Below are 16,523 nucleotides of genomic sequence, written 5' to 3'. Positions count from 1 at the left end.
TTCCTCCCCACCACATTGGCATTTCAAGCTTCTGCTAGACTAGGTCCTCCCTTTCCCACTGAGTCCAGACATAGCAGCCCAGAAAGTAGAACATTTCCCACATACCAGTAACAGCATCTGGAATAGTTCCTGCACCAGTTGTTCAGGACCAACATGAAGGTCAAGCACACATTTGCTATCTATGGTGGGGAGGCCTAGGTCTAGCCATTACTTGTCTTTGTTTGGTGGCTCAGACTCTTAGAGCCCCAAGGGTCCAGGTTAGTTGACTCTGTTGGTCTTCCTGTAAAGTTTCTATCCCCTTTGTGACACATAATCTTTCCTCCAATTCCTCCAAGAACGCCCAAGCTCCATCCATTATTTGGTAGTGGGTGTCTGCATCTGTCTGAGTCATCTGCTGGGCAGCACCTCTTAGATGACAGACTATATGCTCTGATCTACTAGCATAACAGAATACCAATCATAGTCAGGGACTGTTGCTTGCTCATTAGATGGTTTGCAGTTTGGTCCAGTTATTGGTCAGCAATTCCCTCGATCTCTGATCCATTCCCCGTGTTTACATTTCTTGTAAACAGAATATATTTTGGATTGAAAGTCTTGTGGGCACTTTGGTGCCTCTATTACTTTTTTTGAGGGGGGTGTCCTCTCTGGATACAGGAGGCGGTACTTCAGTTTTCACATCTCCAATGTCACAGCTAACATCACTTCCATTGATTCTTGGGCATCTCCCTTATCCTAGCCATGTCTCTTCCTTGAGATGCTCCCACAACCTCCTCACCCCTGTCAGTTGCATATTTCCATTCGTTTTTCTTGTCCATGTTGCCATCACTCCTCTTCTCCACTCCTAATACTGAATCCCCCATTCATCTTCCCATCCTCACTGCTTCCAATCCCCTCCCACCATCTGCATCTTATGACTATTTTCTTCCCACTTCTAAGTGAGATTCCAGCTTCCTTACCTGGGCTTTCCTTCTTGTTTAGCTTGTTTGGGTCTGTTGAGTATAACATTTATATGGTGTATTTTATAGATAATATCTACTTATAAGTGAGTACATACCAATGGGCACTGGGTAGGTTTAGAGAGAATATCCTGGTGAAACAATCTGAAGTGTCAAGTTCAGCCATAGTCTAGAGTATTGTGATAGTGCTCCATTGGCATCATCCAGAGACAGAAGTGTTAGAACTAACCAAGTAATACAAGTGAAAATTGACATCCAGTAAACTGTGAACATTATCTATCTATCTATCTATCTATCTATCTATCTATCTATCTATCATCTATCGATTGATCAATTGATCTATCTATCTATGTATCTATCTATATACCAAAACACAAGATCCTCAAGCTGTACAAAATTGCTTGTATTTGTTTTAGGGATAAATATGTCATATTGGATAACAAGTTGGCATGATTTTCCTTGTGGGACACGATTTCTGAAACTCTGAGTATTCTTTGGGAGTCTATCACTCTTTGTGTAAAGGATGAGATCTCCTGAATGCTCCCGCATATGCCTTGGAATAGATAATATTTTTCCCTTGTTAAGCTCATGGTCAGGAAATCATATTAGTAAGACCTTACTGGTGTAGCTTATGACAATATTATGCAAATCACCTTATTGTCTGGCTCTTAATAGTCTTTCTGTCTCTTCTTCATATAATGTTCTTTGAGTTTTCGTTGCCAAACTTGTTTTGTAGATATGTCCTTTAATGGCTGGGCTTTACAAGTCTATCTTTTCTTTGAAAGTAATTTTCTGTAATAGTCTGTTGCAAAGAGAATTTTCAGTGATGCCATATGAGGACTATACTTACGCATCTGTATAGTGTTTAGAGTCTAGTTGTGGATCATGCTGACTTACTATAGTAGTTATGGAGAGTTGTTCTGCAACATTCAGGACTTTATGAGCTACAGGTAATTATTCAGTTTTGTGATGCTAGGTATGTAGTCCTTCAAGTTGAGTAGGTTACATCTAATTAGAGAGCTGGAGGATGCTGTAAACATATGGGTTTCTCTACTACACTATTATTAATATTATTATCATTATTATTGTGTCATACATAAAATCTTTGAAGCTACTAACAGATTATAGGTTCTACCTCAAATCTGTACTCCATTCCATTCACTGGTATCTAGTGTCTACTGTGACCCAAAAGTCTACCACCAGCAGGTATGGCTCAGGTTACCTGGATTCTCTCTATGCAGAAATAACATGAATGTTCATAATACCACAGTGTGGAAGTTACAATAACAACATTTCTCTTATAGGCTTCTACTGTAAGTATCAGCAGCTAAATCCTTGCAGTTTAGCACAGAACAGTCTAAGCATATTTCTTTATCCACCTATGTGTGGTATTATTCCCCTTGCTGACATTTTGTGTCAATGGCAAAAATACTTTCCTAATGAGAATCAAATAGGAAACCAAGAACTCCCTCTAGCTACTTTCAATAGTAGCAGATCAGAGGAGGTGTCTAGTGTATAATAATCCATAAGAAAAGGAGGCTCAGTTGTTAGTCACCAAATATGGACCTCATCTTTAATACAAATAAATGTTAAGACTTAATGTTACAATAAAGCTTAGCTGTAATTGTGAATTGTATAGATATAATATATAAAATAAATGTAAATCAATGTGAAATATGTAATAACACATAGGTGGATATAGGTTAAATGGTTATAATCTACTGGAACTCTATTAGTATGAATTCAAACCACATCCACATGATAAAATTTATAATAGTTATTAAAAATTAGCTTAGGGTTAAAATGAAAATGCATATCCAAGGCTTTTGTATAGCATTTGAAAATATTCAATGGAAACAAAAGCTTTAAAAGGGGGACAGAGAAATATAGATGAAGGCAGCAGAAGCAAGCTTTCTAGTAAAGTGTTTGGCTTACAAACAAAAATCTCTGCTATCAAGCTCAATAATTCAGGTTCACAAAAATGATAAAAAGCCAGGTCTGGTGGCAAGTGATTTTAATGTCAAATGAGGAAGGGAGAAAGAAACAGGTGTACAGCTGGGAATCACTGCCCAGAACACCCAGTCTATTTGGCAACTTCTAGGCCAATGCAATATACACTCTATGTCAAAAAAAAAAAAAAAAAGAAAGAAAGAAAAAGAAAAGAAAAAAACGAAAAAGAAAGAAAGAAGAAAGAAAAAGAAAAGAAAAAAACGAAAAAGAAAGAAAGAAGAAAGAAAAAAAGAGAAAGAAAGAAAGAGAGAAAGAAAGAAAGGAAGAAAGGAAGGAAGGAAGGAAGGAAGGAAGGAAGGAAGGAAGAAAGAAAGAAAGAAAGAAAGAAAGAAAGAAAGAAAGAAAGAAAGAAAGAAAGAAAGAAAGAAAGAAAGGAAAACAAAAACAATATGGACAGCTCCTGTGGAATAGTGCCCAAGTGCACACACGTTACACACCTACACTCAATCTCACACACACATATACACACTTTGGAACGTATATATCTGTGTGTAAGTGGACATATCTGTAATTGCAAGTATTGACCAAAGCTCATTCTTTTGGGGGATGGGGGACTAACATCACATATTTAAGTATTTAGGGATTAAGTTGCATGATTTCTGTTAAATGTCATCATCTGTGTCTGGCAAATATCACTAGACATAATATATTATGATTATAAAAGAAATGTAAAAAATACTAACTTAGGAAAGATAATACTTATTGTAATATTTATATAATAGTATGGTACTTAAGAAAATTTAAAAAAAAAAGAAAGTGCTGGTCCTTTTTTACCATGGCTAATACAAATCATGCAACAAGGACTATGAATAACTAATAGTTATTAAATATGGAAAAGGTACAATGTACTTTATACACTTCAGGTAAGCAATCATTCTAGTACACTATCAGAATTTTATATCATATAATTAAAATAGTTGAAAATAAAGCTCAAGTCAATTTTTAAAATCCTATTATTGAAAAATATCTTCTTAAACAATGCAGCATTGAGCAACTTAAATTCTTAGTATTAGTTACTTTTCAATTGCTGGGTGTAAACAACATGATTAAGAGAACTTATAGAGTGCTATATTTGAGCTTAAGATTTTTAATAGATAAGAGACCTTCACCATCATTGTGGTGAATCATGTCACTGGGTACACATGGTTTCTGGAACAGTAAGCTGATAGAAGCAAGGAGACAGAGAGAGATGGAGAGAGACAGGGGAGGGAGGGAGAGAGGGAGGGAGGGAGGGAGGGAGGGAGAGGGAGAGAGAGAGAGAGAGAGAGAGAGAGAGAGAGAGAGAGAGAGAGAGAGAGAGAGAGAGAGAGAGAGAGAGAGAAAGAAAGAAAAGAAAACAAAAACAATATGGACAGCTCCTATGGAATAGTGCCCAAGGATAAAAGAACCTCTGGTGGAATCACCATGCCGGACCTAAAGCTTTACTACAGAGCAATTGTGATAAAAACTGCGTGGTACTGGTATAGTGACAGACAAATAGACCAATGGAATAGAATTGAAGACCCAGAAATGAACCCACACACCTACGGTCACTTGATCTTCAACAAGGGAGCTAAAAACATCCAGTGGAAGAAAGACAGCATTTTCAACAAATGGTACTGGCACAACTGGTTGTTAACATGTAGAAGAATGCAAATCGATCCATTCCTATCTCCTTGTACAAAGGTCAAGTCTAAGTGGATCAAGGAACTTCACATAAAACCAGAGACACGGAAACTTATAGAGGAGAAAGTGGGGAAAAGACTTGAAGATATGGGCACAGGGGAGGGACAGAGATATGGGCACAGAGGGAGGGAGGGAGAGAGAGAGAGAGAGAGAGAGAGAGAGAGAGAGAGAGAGAGAGAGAGAGAGAGAGAGAGAGAGAGAGAGAGAGAGAGATTGAGAGAGAGAGAGAGAGAGAGAGAGAGAGAGAGAGAGAGAACCTCTCCTAAACAAGCCCAAGCAGATTACCAAACTGTGGCCAAATATTCAAATGTCACTTTGGTGGAACATCTCATTAAGCACACAAGAATACTTAAGCTATGTTGATCCTGCCAATCCATGAGCATGGGAGATCTTTCCATCTTCTGAGATCTTCTATAATTTCTTTCTTCAGAGACTTGAAGTTTTTATTATACAGATCTTTCACTTCCTTAGTTAGAGTCATGCCAAGATATTTTATATTATTTGTGACTGTTGAGAAGGGTGTTGTTTCCCTAATTTCTTTCTCAGCCTGTTTATTCTTTGTGTAGAGAAAGGCCATTGATTTGTTTGAGTTAATTTTATATCCAGCTACTTCACCGAAGCTGTTTATCAGGTTTAGGAGTTCTCTGGTGGAATTTTTAGGGTCACTTTTATATACTATCATATCATCTGCAAAAAGTGATATTTTGATTTCATCTTTTCCAATTTGTATCCCTTTGATCTCCTTTTGTTGTCGAATTGCTCTGGCTAGGACTTCAAGTACAATGTTGAATAGGTATGGAGAAAGTGGACAGCCTTGTCTAGTCCCTGATTTTAGAGGGATTGCTTCAAGCTTCTCACCATTTACTTTGATATTGGCTACTGGTTTGCTGTAGATTGCTTTTATCATGTTTGGGTATGGGCCTTGAATTCCTGATCTTTCCAAGACTTTTATCATGAATGGGTGTTGGATCTTTTCAAATGCTTTTTCTGCATCTAACGAGATGACCATGTGGTTTTTGTCTTTGAGTTTGTTTATATATTGGATGACGTTGATGGATTTCCGTATATTGAACCATCCCTGCATCCCTGGGATGAAAAATGGCTATCTTGCCAAAAGCAATCTACAGATTCAATGCAATCCCCATCAAAATTCCAACTCAATTCTTCAACGAATTAGACAGTGCAATCTGCAAATTCATCTGGAATAACAAAAAACCTAGGATAGCAAAAACTCTTCTCAAGGATAAAAGAACCTCTGGTGGAATCACCATGCCGGACCTAAAGCTTTACTACAGAGCAATTGTGATAAAAACTGCGTGGTACTGGTATAGTGACAGACAAATAGACCAATGGAATAGAATTGAAGACCCAGAAATGAACCCACACACCTACGGTCACTTGATCTTCAACAAGGGAGCTAAAAACATCCAGTGGAAGAAAGACAGCATTTTCAACAAATGGTGCTGGCACAACTGGTTGTTAACATGTAGAAGAATGCGAATCGATCCATTCCTATCTCCTTGTACAAAGGTCAAGTCTAAGTGGATCAAGGAACTTCACATAAAACCAGAGACACTGAAACTTATAGAGGAGAAAGTGGGGAAAAGACTTGAAGATATGGGCACAGGGGAAAATTTCTTGAATAGAACAGCAATGGCTTGTGCTGTAAGATCGAGAATTGACAAGTGGGACCTCATGAAACTGCAAAGCTTCTGCAAAGCAAAAGACACCATCAATAAGACAAAAAAACCACCAACAGATTGGGAAAGGATCTTCACCTATCCTAAATCAGATAAGGGACTAATATCCAATATATATAAAGAACTCAAGAAGGTGGACTCCAGAAAGTCAAATAACCCCATTAAAAAATGGGGCTCAGAACTGAACAAAGAATTCTCACCTGAGGAATACCGAATGGCAGAGAAGCACCTGAAAAAAATGTTCAACATCCTTAATCATCAGGGAAATGCAAATCAAAACAACCCTGAGATTCCACCTCACACCAGTCAGAATGGCTAAGATCAAAAATTCAGGTGACAGCAGATGCTGGTGAGGATGTGGAGAAAGAGGAACACTCCTCCATTGTTGGTGGGATTGTAAGCTTGTACAACCACTCTGGAAATCAGTCTGGCGGTTCCTCAGAAAATTGGACATAGTACTACCGGAGGATCCAGCAATACCTCTCCTGGGCTTATATCCAGAAGATGTCCCAACCGGTAAAAAGGACACATGCTCCACTATGTTCATAGCAGCCCTATTTATAATAGCCAGAAGCTGGAAAGAACCCAGATGTCCCTCAACAGAGGAATGGATACAGAAATTATGGTACATTTACACAATGGAGTACTACTCAGCTATTAAAAAGAATGAATTTATGAAATTCCTAGCCAAATGGATGGACCTGGAGGGCATCATCTTGAGTGAGGTAACACAATCACAAAAGAACTCACACAATATGTATTCACTGATAAGTGGATATTAGCCCAAAACTTAGGATATCCAAGATATAAGATACAATTTGCTAAACGCATGAAACTCAAGAAGAATGAAGACCAAAGTGTGGACACTGTGCCCCTTCTTAGAATTGGGAACAAAACACCCAGGGAAGGAGTTACAGAGACAAAGTTCGTAGCTGTGATGAAAGGATGGACCATTTAGAGACTGCCATATCCAGGGATCCATCCCATAATCAGCTTCTAAACGCTGACACTATTGCATACACTAGCAAGATTTTGCTGAAAGGACCCAAATATAGCTGTTTCTTGTGAGACGATGCCAGGACCTAGCAAACACAGGAGTGGATGCTCACAGTCAGCTGTTGGATGTATCACAGGGCTCCCAATGGAGAAGCTAGAGAAAGTACCCAAAGCGCTAAAGGGATCTGCAACCCTATATTTGGAACAACATGATGTACTAACCAGTACCCCGGAGCTCTTCTCTCTAGCTGCATATGTATCGAAAGATGGCCTAGTCGTCCATCACTGGAAAGAGAGGCCATTGGACTTGCAAACTTTATATGCCCCAATATAGGGGAATGCCAGGGCCAAAAGAATGGGAATGGGTGGGTAGGGAAGTGGGGGGCGCTATGGGGGACTTTTGGGATAGCATTGGAAATGTAATTGAGGAAAATATGTAATAAAAATATTAAAAATTTTAAAAAAAGAATACTTAAGCTATACTATCAATAATTTGTTTTGCTATGAAAACTGTAATGATAAATGTTGAGTAATAAACTACATATTTGGCACAAATATGTGCCAAGAAAATATTTTAGGAATTGACGAAGTATTCCTGATACTAGTCCGTTCCTAGTGAAACTCTTTTTCATTTTATGCAGCTACAGAATAAAAAAGCCTTTGTTCTTTTTACCTGAAACAAGCATAAAAACACATTTAAAATTCTTCATTTCTATCACCTATGCCCTTTAATGTAGAGAGTCATTTGAGCTCTTTCTGGGTCTTCCTCAAATCCTAATTACCAAGTGGTTTGTTTTGTCTTCCTTCCTCTCTTTGGACCGCACGTCCCGCCCTCTTTTTATTAATCATTCCATTAATTTATATCTCAAATGATACCCTGCTTCCTGTTTACCACCCCTCCTCATCCTACAACCTCCCTCTCCTCCCTCCTTTTTGCCTCTATGAGGGTGCTCCCCACCGATGTATCCACCCTCTCCTGCCCCATCCCTCCAGCACTCCCCTAATCTGGGACATCAATCCTCCTCGGGAACAAGGGCCTCCCCTCCCATCAGACCAAAAAAAAAATGTCAGACAAAGCCATTCTCTACTACCTATGTCTCTAGAGCCATGGATCCCTCCCTGTACACTCATTGGTTGATGGTCTAGTCCTGGAAAACTAGGTAGTCTGCCCAGCTGATGTTGTTCTTCTTATGGGGTTGTAACCCCCTCAGCTCCTCCAGTCCTCTTGCCATCTTCCCCACCAGGGTTCCTGAACTCAGGCTAATGGTTGGCTCCAAGAATCCACATCTGTTTTTGGTCAGTTGCTGGATTAAGCACTCCTCAAAGCTCATTGAATCAAACCCATTCTTGCTGTCCAGGCTACTCTCTCTATTGGAAGATTATAGAATGCCTGAAATTCTCACTTAGCAGTGTTGTCCTGTTTGGATGCAACTAACCCTTGTCCTTCAAATTGGCCAATGTTAATCAGTGCTGTAGCAACCCTCTCAATAATTGGTCACTTACACAACTCCTTCCTATAATATGCAAAGATACTCAAGAACTAAATCACTTACCTTCTTCCTGTGATAACTCTGTCTTCTTTCTGTGATAATATGTACAGCGTGACTTTTCTATAGCTCTTTCCTATGGTTTCTGCTGCCAACGCAGCTTCCTGAAATAGGTTCTATCTTTCTTGTCTGTGATTGCCAGTCTTTCTTCGGATCATTTCTATATAGCTTTCTAGGGCCATCCAATCATCAGGTGCGCAGAATTTTTCTTCTTCAGCCACTAGATATTGTACAAGCTATTTTTCATCGACACTACTGCAAGGTCTTTTCTGATCATCTATCAGACGTTGAAATCATCTAGAGATAAACGTCTCTTCAGATCATCAGTGGTGAACAGTATATGCCATTTTATACACTTACCTCTAGCTAGGTGTTTAGCATGCAGTAGGAACTCATCTATTATGCAGTACGCACAATCCGCATCTATAGTGCCTCATAAAAATTAGCCAATGACGCTAATAATTTGCAACTATTCTTTTGAATTAGGTATGTTTATTTGAGTAGAGGGGTTAATAAAAGGGATATTATGATAAAAATAAACATCTGTTCAGAAAAGGGCTTGCAATAGGAAGAATAAAAATAAGACATTTCAATGTTCCTTAATTTTTTCAATGTGCCATAACCACATTTGTTTTTAGGGAATTCTTCCTATAGGGAAAGCTATCACAATGAAATTCTGAGGCTTCAATGTTCTCTTACATGGTGGGTCAGAAGCTAAGGTATCAAAAACAGATGAACATCACAGTTCATCACTTGTTCCAATCATAACAACTTGTGGTTGAAAGGTCAGTTACTAATAGATATTAATATATTAAGTTCAGAAATCTCATTCATAAAGATATGAGACCTGATCTGGATTTAATCTCTCAGCAAAATGACAGGAAAGATGAGAGCTTCATAAAAAGTTTCTCAAAATAATAACTTGATATAGAGATGCACATATATATTCCTAAGAATTGATTATGAAAAATTACTAGTTTGTGGTAAGGTAATGGCAAAAGGACAACTTCAAGGATATCATCCACTTTAACTCCTATATTTAATAACTTTAATGGGTTCTGTAGAGTACAAAAGACTATTTGTAAGTGTGCTATACTTTGTGCCTCCTTAGGAGCACAGCCACTTTCTCTCACAACATTCTACTTCAAGTTGTAAATACGAAATAATGGTGGGTCTGTGACAAATATTATCAAATTGGCTGATAAATTCAGAAATATTTCATACTCTGAGCTTTGATTTCTTCACATGCAGTATATAAAGGTTAATAATGCTTAATTTGGATAGTTATGAAGATAATGAATTAAGGTTTATAATCATGGAAACAGTATTAGCTCTTACCTTTTTCTAATTCTTGCTCTCTCCTTTCTTCTATCCTCTCTCTCTCTCTCTTTGTGTGTACATGCATGTGTGTGTGTGTGTAGCTCATTATAAGATGATTTTTATAGCATGTTTAGTACTCTAGAATATGAATCCAACTGAAAAAATATCAATTTGATAATGTGATCAAAAATATCTCAATCATCCCACATATATATCATTACCTGAATATTTAAGAAAATTTAACTTCTGTTCTCTTATTCATATTATGAGATTTTCCTTCTAAGTAATACAAAGAAGATGATATTATCTGGCCAAAAGTGTCAGATAATGTAAAAAATACAAAGACATGAGGAGTCAAGGGGACCTAATTTCATAGAATCCCCACATTTGAGTCCGTTTTTATTTGCTTCCTATAGTGTTATCTTTCCCCCTTTCAAGGAAACACAAAGACTGCATGTCTGTTCTCCCTTAGTCGTTTGCAGACATCTCTCCACATCCCTCATCTTTTCCATTGATATCATTGAGGAATTCTTTTACTACTTGAGAAAGTTTTAATATTCAGCAGTTTAAGGAAACCCATGGTCAGCTTTAGAATTGTAGTCTCTGCTGAGCTTTCAAGGTGTCAAGACCCTAAAATAATATGAACAGACAGAGTACTAAATCTTTCATTATTTCCAGTTTCCCCTTGAGCATACTGACTTTGCAATAAAGAAGCTGTCATTTACACTCTTCTTTATTGCAAGGTGGGTAATAGCTACAGGGTGAAAAATAAGGAACTGTGTCAAGTTGCCCTCACTGCCATTATGATTCATGTGTAATCATTGCGCATTTGCATCTCCTCTGTTCACATACAGGTACTTCATAGATTGGAAGAGTGATGGGGAGAGCTACTTTACAATAGATGGAACGGAAGGAACCATCGCCACTAATGAATTACTAGACAGAGAGAACATGGCACAGTATAATTTCTCCATAATTGCAAGTAAAGTTAGTAAGTATGGCATGGGCAGGATTAATGTTACACTGAATTCTGTGGATTTAACACTCTTAAACGAGTCCCTACTGGGGTGTTTTTTATTTTTGGAATGACAGCTGAGTAGTCTCCCGGGGAAATGCAGAAACCTGTTCCTTTTTCTAATAGCATAAGTCCAGAGAGATTGTGACAGCTGCCAGAGAGCCCTGTTTGCAAGATTGCATGAAAGTCTGGAGGCAAGTTTCTGTGTGTGACCTCACCCTACACTACTCAATACTCAAATTTACGGAAGTGTCAATACCTCTTCCACAAATATTCCTTGTATCTATATCATTGACAGTAATGTGAGTTAGGAAGAAAGGGAAATAAGTAGATGAAATCATTTATTATAAAATATTTTCTGAGTTTTATGGAAGCGTTTTATAAACTGTCATTTCCTCTTTCCCTTCTACTTCATGAGACCATCTGTAATTGAAAAAGAGTACCTGAAAAAGGAAAAATGTATTGCTTATAATATATAGATTGTTATAATATATAGATTGTTTGGAAATCCTTGTGTTTACTTGTGTAGAAGATAATTATCTAGGCTTACAGTGAAACTAGAACTTGTTTAAAAAGGTACTAAGATGTTGCATATATATTGCAAGAATATTTAATACTTAGCTGTTGGCATTAGTGTATTCATGCGAGGCACTTTGTCCCTATGGTCCTTTGAGAGTTAGGGAAGTCCATTTGGAATATCTAATATTTCTTAGAAAAAAAAATGAGTCAAAATAATTCTTCATATCTCAAATATATCACCAACCAATTTTATTATAATGCACCACATCTAACTCTTGAATGTAAATTGTGATGTTTAATATTGTTTGGCAGTTAGATAGCATTCATTATCACCTAACAGGTAAATCTCAAGCCATGCCTTTAAAGGATTATGCAAAGTATGTTAGGTTCTTGAAATATTTGAGTCTGTGATGAATTATCTAAATTATGTAGTCTGTTGATTCTGGAAGATACACTTTGAAAGAACATCAGCATCCCATGGAATTGGGTGCTATATTGAAAGGAGAAATGCAGGTGAGCATGAACATACTTTGATCTGACTGTTAATACAGTATGACCAGCTGCTTCAAGTTTCTGCTATCATAACTTCTATCAGTGATTGTCTGTATGCTAGAACTGTGACTCAAAACCAGCCTTCTTTCCTCACATTGCTTTAGTTAGGGTATTATTAAAGGTATAGAAAAATAAAAGGACTGGAAAGTTGAGATCTAGAAATGGAGCCATTGCTGAAATAAAACTGAACATATGGTTGGGATGTCTTTGCACCTCATTTGCAGGAAGACTGACGAAGGGTTTGGATTGAGTACAAAAGGGCTTTAATGCTACAGCTGAGTTTAATGGGCAAATTTAGTGAGATCTAAAGACAAATGAAAAGGAAAAACAAATAGTGACTCAGCTCACAAGGTTTCATTGTTGAACAAGGGATATGTCAGGAAGTATGCTAGTGTATATTCATGTGATATTCTGGCACAACTCTAGCTGTATGATGCCTAGTCCTGAGAACTTGTGAAGTCATGACTGACTACCAAAGGCCTCATGTAGTAAATATGCAAATTTACTCATCTATCCCCTCAAATCAAATTACAAATTTTTAATCTGTAATTCAGATTCAATCTAAAATAAATGTATAGTTTATAAGCTGTGGAGAGCACCATGTTTCCAAACCAGAATTTTTTGTTGTAATTTTTTTTTCTTTCTTTTTTTTTAATTAGGTATTTTCCTAGTTTACATTTCCAATGCAATCCCAAAAGTCCCCCATACACACACCCCCAATCCCCTACCCACCCACTCCCCCTTTTTGGCCCTTACTTTCCCCTGTACTGGGGCATATAAAGTTTGCAAGTCCAAAGGGCCTCTCTTTCCAGTGATGGCCGACTAGGCCATCTTTTGATACATATGCAGCTAGAGACAAGAGCTCCGGGGTACTGGTTAGTTCATATTGTTGTTCCACCTATAGGGTTGCAGATCCCTTTAACTCCTTGGGTACTTTCTCTAGCTCCTCCATTGGGGACTGTGTGAACCATCCAATAGCTGATGGTGAGCATCCACTTCCGTGTTTGCTAGGCCCCCGCCATAGTCTCACAAGAGACAGCTATATCTGGGTCCTTACAGCAAAATCTTGCTAGTATATGCAATGGTGTCAGCGTTTGGCAGCTGATTATGGGATGGATCCCTGGATATGGCAATCACTAGATGGTCCATCCTTTCGTCACAGCTCCAAAGTTTGTCTCTGTAACTCCTTCCATGGGTGTTTTGTTCCCATTTCTAGGAAGGGGCAAAGTGTACACACTTTGGTCTTCATTCTTCTTGAGTTTCATGGGTTTGGCAAATTGTATCTTATATCTTGTGTATCCTAAGTTTCTGGGCTAATATCCACTTACATATTGTGCAATTTCCTTTGTGATTGGGTAACCTCACTCAGGATGATGCCTTCCAGGTCCATCCATTTGCCTAGGAATTTCATAAATTCATTCTTTTTAATAGCTGAGTAGTACTCCATTGTGTAAATGTACCACATTTTCTGTATCCATTCCTCTGTTGAGGGACATCTGGGTTCTTTCCAGCTTCTGGTTATTATAAATAAGGCTGCTATGAACATAGTGGAGCATGTGTCCTTCTTACAAGTTGCGACAGCTTCTGGATATATGCCCAGGAGAGGTATTGCTGGATCCTCCGGTAGTACTATGTCCAATTTTCTGAGAAGCTGCCAGACTGATTTCCAGAGTGGTTGTACAAGCTTGCAATCCCACCAACAATGGAGGAGGTTTCCTCTTTCTCCACATCCTCACCAGCATCTGCTGTCACCTGAATTTTTGATCTTAGCCATTCTGACTGGTGTGAGGTGGAATCTCAGGGTTGTTTTGATTTGCATATCCCTGATGATTAAGGATGTTGAACATTTTTTCAGGTGCTTCTCTGTCATTCGGTATTCCTCAGGTGAGAATTCTTTGTTCAGCTCTGAGCACCATTTTTTAATGGGGTTATTTGTTTTTCTGGTGTCCATCTTCTTGAGTTCTTTATATATATTGGATATTAGTCCCCTATCTGATTTAGGATAGGTAAAGATCCTTTCCCAATCTGTTGGTGGTCTTTTCGTCTTATTGACGGTCTCTTTTGCCTTGCAGAAGCTTTGCAATTTTATGAGGTCCCATTTATCGATTCTTGATCTTACAGCACAAGCCATTGCTGTTCCATTCAGGAATTTTTCCCCTGTACCCATATCTTCGAGGCTTTTCCCTACTTTCTCCTCTATAAGTTTCAGTGTCTCTGGTTTTATGTGAAGTTCCTTAATCCACTTAGATTTGACCTTAGTACAAGGAGATAGGAATGGATCAATTCGCATTCTTCTACATGAAAACAACCAGTTGTGCCAGCACCATTTGTTGAAAATGCTGTCTTTTTTCCACTGGAAGGTTTTAGCTCCCTTGTCAAAGATCATGTGACCATAGGTGTGTGGGTTCATCTCTGGATCTTCAATTCTGTTCCATTGGTCTACTTGTCTGTCACTGTACCAGTACCATGCAGTTTTTATCACAAATGCTCTGTATTACAGCTTTAGGTCAGGCATGGTGATTCCACCAGAGGTTCTTTTATCCTTGAGAAGAAGTTTTGCTATCCTAGGCTTTTTGTTTTTCCAGATGGATCTGCCAATTGCCCTTTCTAATTCGTTGAAGAATTGAGTTGGAATTTGATGGGGATTGCATTGAATCTGTAGATTGCTTTTGGCAAGATAGCCATTTTTACTATATTGATCCTCCCAATCCATGAGCATGGGAAATCTTTCCATCTTCTGAGATCTTCTATAATTTCTTTCTTCAGAGACTTGAAGTTCTTATCATAGAGATCTTTCACTTCCTTAGTTAGAGTCATGCCAAGGTATTTTATATTATTTGTGACTATTGTGAACGGTGTTGTTTCCCTAATTTCTTTCTCAGCCTGTTTATCCTTTGTGTACAGAAAGGCCATTGACTTGTTTGAGTTAATTTTATATCCACCTACTTGATTGAAGCTGTTTATCAGGCTGAGGAGTTCTCTGGTGGAATTTTTAGGGTCACTTATATAAACTATCATATCATCTGCAAAAAGTGATATTTTGACTTCTTCCTTTCCAATTTGTATCCCCTTGATCTCCTTTTGTTGTCGAATTGCTCTGGCTAGGACTTCAAGTACAATGTTGAATAGGTAGGGAGAGAGTGGACAGCCTTGTCTAGTCCCTGATTTTAGTGGGATTGCTTCCAGCTTCTCACCATTTAATTTGATGTTGGCTACTGGTTTGCTGTAGATTGCTTTTATCATGTTTAGGTATGGGCCTTGAATTCCTGATCTTTCCAAGACTTTTATCATGAATGGGTGTTGGACTTTGTCAAATGCTTCTTCTGCATCTAACGAGATGATCATGTGGTTTTTGTCTTTGAGTTTGTTTATATACTGGATTACATTGATGGATTTCCATATATTGAACCATCTCTGCATCCCTGGGATGAAACCTACTTGGTCAGGATGAATGATTGTTTTCATGTGTTCTTGGATTCAGTTAGCAAGAACTTTATTGAGGATTTTTGCATTGATATGCATAAGGGAAATTGGTCTGAAGTTCTCTATCTTTGTTGGGTCTTTTTGTGGTTTAGGTATCAAAATAATTGTGGCTTCATAGAATGAGTTGGGTAGAGTACCTTCTGTTTCTATTTTGTGGAGTAGTTTGTGAAGAACTGGGGTTATATCTTCTTTGAAGGTCTGATAGAACTCTGCACTAAACCCATCTGGTCCTGGGCTTTTTTTGGTTGGGAGACTATTAATGACTGCTTCTATTTCTTTAGGGGACATAGGACTGTTTAGATTATGGAAACACTTTTGTGTTGTCAATGAAAGATATGTTTGAATTATAATAGAAATGTCAACATTTAAATAGCTGTTTTAAGAATAATATTTTGAGGAAAGAATAACTTAAGAAGTTTTTACACTATTTCAACAAGAATTGCTGTGAATTATTTCTATGGGAATAATAAATCTTTAGCACCACAATAAACTTCACATTGTTTTGAAAATTGTATCTTCTTATCACTATTACATTCTACAAAATTACGATTAATTGTAAATTTATGTTAAAGTACTTCATATTTTATTTAAAATTTTATGTGAATATGAGAAGGATATAGTAATGGCATGGTGTAAAATTGTGCTACATCAATCTATGTTCTCCACCAATTTTCAAGGAAAACATTCATCCCAGGCTTTTATTAATTACTGTCTGGATGTATTTCACAGTTAAAATTACATGATTAACTTTTCACATAAA

General features: G+C 37.8%; 1 protein-coding gene across 3 annotated transcripts in view; it reads left to right on the top strand.

The window, feature by feature from the left end:
- Cdh12 (cadherin 12) overlaps nt 1-16,523 on the top strand; it is a 1,114,520-nt gene that overhangs the window by 1,068,416 nt on the left and 29,581 nt on the right. For all 3 annotated transcript variants that reach the window (XM_029469979.2, XM_029469980.2, XM_085831367.1), the window contains one exon: nt 11,049-11,185. In XM_029469979.2, coding sequence (XP_029325839.1) covers nt 11,049-11,185 — 137 coding nt within the window. The remainder of the gene's footprint in view (nt 1-11,048; nt 11,186-16,523) is intronic.

Source organism: Mus caroli, unplaced genomic scaffold (assembly GCF_978045245.1).
Source record: "Mus caroli unplaced genomic scaffold, Mus_caroli_1 scaffold_16, whole genome shotgun sequence".
Classification (NCBI taxonomy): Eukaryota; Metazoa; Chordata; class Mammalia; order Rodentia; family Muridae; genus Mus; species Mus caroli.
Note: the sequence above shows the minus strand (reverse complement) of the source record. Positions and strands in the feature narration are given on the sequence as shown.